General features: G+C 38.4%; 1 protein-coding gene across 2 annotated transcripts; it reads left to right on the forward strand.

Annotated features, from left to right (window-relative positions):
* The first annotated feature begins 640 nt into the window (after nucleotides 1–640).
* On the forward strand, nucleotides 641–3,724 carry LOC122078912 (protein NONRESPONDING TO OXYLIPINS 2, mitochondrial). 2 transcript variants are annotated; one of them, XM_042645112.1, is made up of 3 exons: nucleotides 641–870; nucleotides 977–1,095; nucleotides 3,464–3,724. In XM_042645112.1, the coding sequence occupies exons 1-3, from the start codon at nucleotides 728–730 to the stop codon at nucleotides 3,481–3,483; spliced, it is 282 nt and encodes a 93-aa protein (XP_042501046.1). In that variant the 5' UTR covers nucleotides 641–727; the 3' UTR covers nucleotides 3,484–3,724. The 2 variants fall into 2 exon arrangements, with proteins under 2 accessions (XP_042501046.1, XP_042501045.1); XM_042645111.1 differs by lacking the exon at nucleotides 3,464–3,724 and adding an exon at nucleotides 1,362–1,702 and having other exon boundaries at nucleotides 642–870.
* The last annotated feature ends 2,422 nt before the right edge of the window (nucleotides 3,725–6,146 follow it).

Consider the following 6,146-nt stretch of genomic DNA (forward strand, 5'->3'; position numbering starts at 1 on the left):
ATTTTGTAATAAGTGGCTTTCAAGGTCCCTAATGGATGGATAAATTAAAACCCCATAAAAAAGAAAACATAAAAATGGAAAAATGTTATTCTATGGGAGGGTGTAACGCTTGTGCGTGTTTTGGGGTCAATGAAAAGGTGCGCAAGTGCATCCAGTAAGGTGAGATTAGACATTTCGTGGGGGAGGAGGCACAACATCATTTCACTCCATATTGTGTCTAGGGGTGGACATTACACTCCCCTATAAAAATTATTCTCTCTATAAAATTTAGGACAACCTAAGAAATAGTCGTAAAGATACATGGTTTTCTTAGGAGTCCTATTCAACCATGATCAATGTGGTTCAATTGTTTTATTAGGCTAAAGTTTTCTTGCCAAGTAATTTCACAATTTTTCTTAAATTTTCGTTATTTTAAAATTCATTTATGAGATTGAGTTTCATGTCCGGATGCATAGCATAGGTTGGTGTCTCTCTATGTCTTCCTCCTCCAATAAAGAGGTGTAAATATGTCATTTCAGAGGAGGGAGGAGCTTGCATAAGATCCGAACTCCATTTTTTTATAACCTGTGGTTTAACCGATCAAAAACCAAACCGGGTCCGTTTTCAGTTCACGCCTGGTCTGGTTTTGCAAAATGTTTACATCTCTATCAAAGCCCTTGGGGTTTAAGGAGTTTTGGCTGTAGTCGCGCCTCTCTCCCTTGGCTGTTGGTTCTCATCGTGTGAGAGGATGGCTTCGCTTCGTAGATCAGCGATGGCGGGAGCTAGGTCTATTGCATTTCGTTCCAGAAATGTAGTCACTGAAACCCTTGCACCCAAAGCTACCATGAATTCCCTCTTCCCTCCCATAAGAACAACTCCTCGTGCTTCAAGGTAAACTCAGATGCTTTCTTTGATCGTAAAACCCTAGCATCTGTTTTAATGGTGTTCTTTAGGATTTTCATTAATTTTCATGTTTTATCACTCCGTTCACTTTCAGGATGGTCATGGCGTTAGGAAGCGTGGAATCTCTGATGCCACTTCACAGTGCCATCGCTTCTACTCGTCTCGTATCCATCATCGCCGTTGACTCCAGTTGCTGGAGTTGGCTCTCTCAAGGTATCTTCAAAATTTTATAGGTTTTCGATGCTTTTTATAGTCTCTAAATGAATGCTGAAGATTTGGAGTAGTTCAATACTGTCATGTTTTTTGACTGTGTCTTTATTTGCTGCAAGTAATTTCATTCAAAACTAGAATTAAATTGATGCGTGAGGAATTCCAATCAGCTAGTGTTTTATTGTTTAGTAGCAATGGATGCGTCCTACTTAAATGTCAAATTTGTTATACTGAGTCTCTGACATGTTTGTTTCTACTTCATGGTATAGGACTTGCATTGCCGTTGTGACAAGGCCTGCTGGTTCTATCTGAGCAATAAATGCATCTCAGTTTTAATTAATTTGAAATTGGAAAAATTCCTTCAAGCCTAGAATTTCTGGACGTTGTATTAAGCAACTATTGCTACATACTTTTATCAAGAGAATATTTTCTGTTAACTCATTTTTGGAGTATTTCTTAGTTCTCCAGGGATTTCCTTTCCCTTTTGTTTTTTCCACCCTTTTCTGCTGCATGTTGTATTTTGTTGGTAATATTGGAGATCATGTTTAGAAGATGATGATGTCAACTTTTACAGTTACTTTTTAATGATTTTTTGTAGTTTCATTTGGCATCCTTTATTTCTTTCACATTCTGATTAAGTTCAGTATCTTACACCAACACTTATATATTCTTGTTAGGATTTTTGAGCAGTTGCCCCTTAGCTTTTCTTGGGCATGTTGTATTTTTCTGGTAATATTGGTGAGCAAATGGTGAAGAACACTTTTAGAAGATGATAATGTCAGCAGCATCTACAGTTACTTCCATCAAATTCAAATGTCAAAAGTGTTTTCTGGAGAATCTTGAACCTTTAGGCACTGAAGGGAGTAATAAGGGGTAATTTGAGAGCAGGGGAGGTTTTGTCTATTCACGGCCGGTTAGAATGGAAAGATGTAGGGTTCTTGCTCTCCTGCTTGGAATTGGGTTATTCATGTCCTTGGGATTTCACCGCTTTGTAGGAAAGGGAGCTTCTTACACAATTGTCAGATGATTCAGGGTTTGGGTGGTACCCCATTGAAATTTTCACAGTTCTTTTACAGATGCTCCTTCCATGCTGCCAGGCTGAACACCCCAACCCAATAGAGGGCTAAGCGTGGCCAACATGTTTGCCAGATTGCAAAGAAGATGTCAGTAGGAGTGGTTACAGTTCTAGGTTTAAACCTTGAGTCTGTTGTTTTTTATTCCCTTCTTTCTGGCTTCGCCGACATCCTTGTACTTTGTTCTTTGTATAGAAAAAATTATGTAGTTCCTCAAATAAGGGTTATCTTGGACCCTTGGTATCTATCGTTTTTCTTTTTGGGGGGGGGGGGGGGGGGGGAGTTCCAAGTAAGGAGTTGCATGAGGAGCTTTCTAAAATGACGGTGGAGAGTTGGAGCAGCACATGTGAGTTGAATCAGGAGCTTCGTTTAGAGAAGTTACAGCTCTTAAATGCTCCTTCATATCTAGGATTGTCATTTCCTTAGTGAAAATAATTAGGGTCCAATGAATCAGCTCATTCCGTGGTGCTTGCCTCATTGGTGACAGCATATGGAAGGATTGGATCAAATATTTATGTCCTTTAGGTGCATATATTCATGGCTTTGTGTTATGCCAATTCATTAGCTGATTAGGAACTTGTTCGATGAGGAAGAAGAAACATCATACCATGTAAATTTTTTGAGTATGAAATAGAGAGGTCTGACATCTCAATTTTGGTTCCTCATTTACCTGTAGTTTGAACTAATAAATAAGCCACTAGCCCAATTCGTCTGGAAAATTGAACAGCCCGTGTACATATATATGTGCACTGCATGTGCCTTTCCTACATAACGAATTTCATATCATTATCACTTCTTTTATTTTCATCTCCAGGATGATCTTTAATAGACCTATAATATATTTCTGTGATTGAAGTTCGGTGCAACTGTGAAATAGGAAACCATTGTCCAGTTGCTGCTGAACATCAGCTAGTGATTAAATACTTCATAGCTTTTAATTTATACACTTTGGCAAATTTCTGGGAGTTAATTTGGTTGTGAGTGTTGATATATGATGAAGTGTTTTCCTGTAGCAGGAACATCTTAAATTTTATGGCTGTCTTTTTAATTGTAGTCAAACAAATAGGCAGTCAGGTTTCTTCTGCATCTTGATATTGTCAAAAGTCGTAGCTAGAACATGATGTGTTCATTGATTTCCTCAAGTTTCACCTGGATCTTTCTTTTTATTGCAGTCCCTACCATAGGCTTCATGTTTCCTACTTGTTTGGTACCTTTATTCAGACATTGATCCTGTCATTGGGTGAAACTTTTTCCACTACTGATTTTCTTTCTATATTTCCTTCTGTTTATTTACCTAGGGTTTGCAGTTCCTCGGTGATGAAGACCCAAGGCCATTGTAACTTGAAACCATATTGGTTTGCTCCTTGAAAGCTTCTCTTTGAATTTCTCTCAGTCCTGAAACTTCATTTTTTCCTCCCCCATTTTGCATTTACCCTTATTTTAATGGTCTTTCACCCCGTACATATTAAACGAAAGAACTATAGCAAGTCCAAGACGTTCTTCTATATTTGTGTTTGTGTTGTTCAAGTGTTTGATATTTCAGATTATATTTGGTGCTAGATTAGTTTTCATTCCTGAACTAGGTTTCCTGCGATAAATTTCAAGACACCAGCAGAACTGAAAAACATCTATTCCTTCCATACGATGAGAGGAAAATTGGTTGCTATTGCAATGATGGGAGAAAGGGCTTCCTACATAACCGAATTCGTTTATGGGGGATACCATGTCTGGGGCCTCCAGATCCTCTGCATCCTGTGCAGTGAATATCTGACGGCTGGATGCCCCTTCAGATGTGCCCCCAGCTCCCAGATGCTCACTTCCAGTGCAGCGCTGCAGAGGATCCAGATTGTTTATGGGGGATACCATGTCTGGGGCCTCCAGATCCTCTGCATCTGGTGCAGTGAGTATTTGACGGCTGGGAGCTTCTTCGGATGTGCCCCCAGTTGCCAGATGTTCACTTCCAGTGCAGCGCTGTAGAGGATCCGGCACTAGCACAACCACCATTTCCCGTCTATGTTTCGATTGGGGATTGTGACCGCATGCCCCTGCACCAGAGCTACAACAGAGCTTGACGGGGATTTGAAATGAATATTTCTCCATGTGCCAAGAATTTAAAGCAAAAATATGAAAGAATACATCTTCCTTAAGTCAATGTGCTAAGGCTCTCTTTGGTATCATTTTTTCATTTTGATTTTTGTTCACATAAACAGTTTTGATTGCATTTGGTATAATTTATAATGGTTATGTTTAAAAAAATTGATAAAACACAAAAATCAAAACATGGTGTAATTTATGATTTTTCGCTGAAAAGCGTTTGGGTTAGTTTTTGCGCACAATTTTAATGAGCACATGCCCAAATGTCCCAAACTCAAGGTTAAAATTGTTTTTTCATTATCTGTTGCAAGAAAAGCAAGAAGAGAAGGGGGAAAGAACGATCAGCAAATTCGTTCAGTTCGTTCAACTTCGTGACAACAAGAGCGTAGGGTTTTGGGAAAGGCAAAGAACTAGGTGTTTTCTTCCTCTCTCTCTCTCTCTCTCTCTCTCTCCTCTAGACTCCAATTTCCTTGCTAAACCCTCGTTGATCATCGTTCTTGGTTCTTCTTGAGTCACAACAGCTAAAGTTCTATCCAGTGTTTCAGTTTTTGACAGCAAGAAGAGTAGATTAAACAGTCAGCGATCATTCCCCAGTTAGATACAACACAAATTATGCCCTTCAACTTTATCGCTTGATTGAACTAGGATTCGAAGGGATGAGTCTGGATTATGAGGGAAGAGAGAAAAAAGAAAAAAGTGCAAGCTCTGCATATACCATACACCAGAGAAACGCCCATGACCCCCCCAAATCCCCATCAATTGACTCAAAAACTGTAATATTTCGTATTTTAATTATTTGATAAGGAAGTTTTAGCTCTAGGATTGGATTCGGAACACCAGCCTTCTGAACAGCGGAGGGTCTTGGATGTTCGTCGGTATCCATTGTGGCCCATTGTTTTGTTTTTTTTTTTTTAACATGAAAAATTAATGGTTTCAACCGTGGGGATTTCCGCTCTCATCATCACACAGACAACAGGCATAAGGTAGGGTTGAGAAGACTGGTGAAGGGGGAATCCCTTCACCCATTATTTTAAATTATTTATACCTATGGTAATTACCAAACGATTTCTCATTCTTTAGTGTATTATGTCTATTAGCTACCAAATATTTTTAATGTTTTGATAAAAATTGATTTTTACTTATGATTTTTGTTAAATAGGTAAAAATAAAAAAAATAAAAAATAATATCAAAAAGAGCACAAGGAAATTTGAAAGAAAACATCTTCCTCCAGGTTGGCTATGTAATGTACATCATTTCATAGGCTTGATCAGCTTTCTAATCATGGATCACCAACAAATCCCTAAATGTTTTTATATACTGTTGCCACGGAATTAGGGGTTGTCTATGCTGGTACTGATCCTAGTTTATGATAATTACTTGCATGTGTTAAGTACCTTTCTAAATTTTTATATTTTCTAAGCCTTCAAGATTCCATTTCTTTGGCTACAAGCCCTAGTCTGAGTAGCAGCCAAAATATGTCCTGGTGGCGGAGGGAGTGATAGAGCGGATTAGGTTTACATATGAGAACATTCTCATACACTCTTGGTCCATTGATTTGAAATTGATTTTCTCTCTCTTCATTTAATAGATTTCAAATCTACAGACCTGACCTGGAGAGTACGAGAATGTTCTTGTACATGAAGTTGAACCACTCTCAAGCAGTGAGTGAGGTATACGTAACAAGCCATGATATTTCATCCATTAGTCAACGAGGAAGGTAAGTAAAATGATCCTCGGAAGAGAAACATGATGACAATCCAATCACTGTAAAGAAACATGGTTTTTTAATGAAGAACTGCACAAAATGTTTACATTTTGATTAGGAGAGAAATAATCTCCACAAATTCCAACGTAAGTCCATTGGAGAAATATATAGGGTAAGATAG

The sequence above is a fragment of the Macadamia integrifolia genome, chromosome 5, assembly GCF_013358625.1.
Source record: "Macadamia integrifolia cultivar HAES 741 chromosome 5, SCU_Mint_v3, whole genome shotgun sequence".
In the NCBI taxonomy this organism is placed as follows: Eukaryota; Viridiplantae; Streptophyta; class Magnoliopsida; order Proteales; family Proteaceae; genus Macadamia; species Macadamia integrifolia.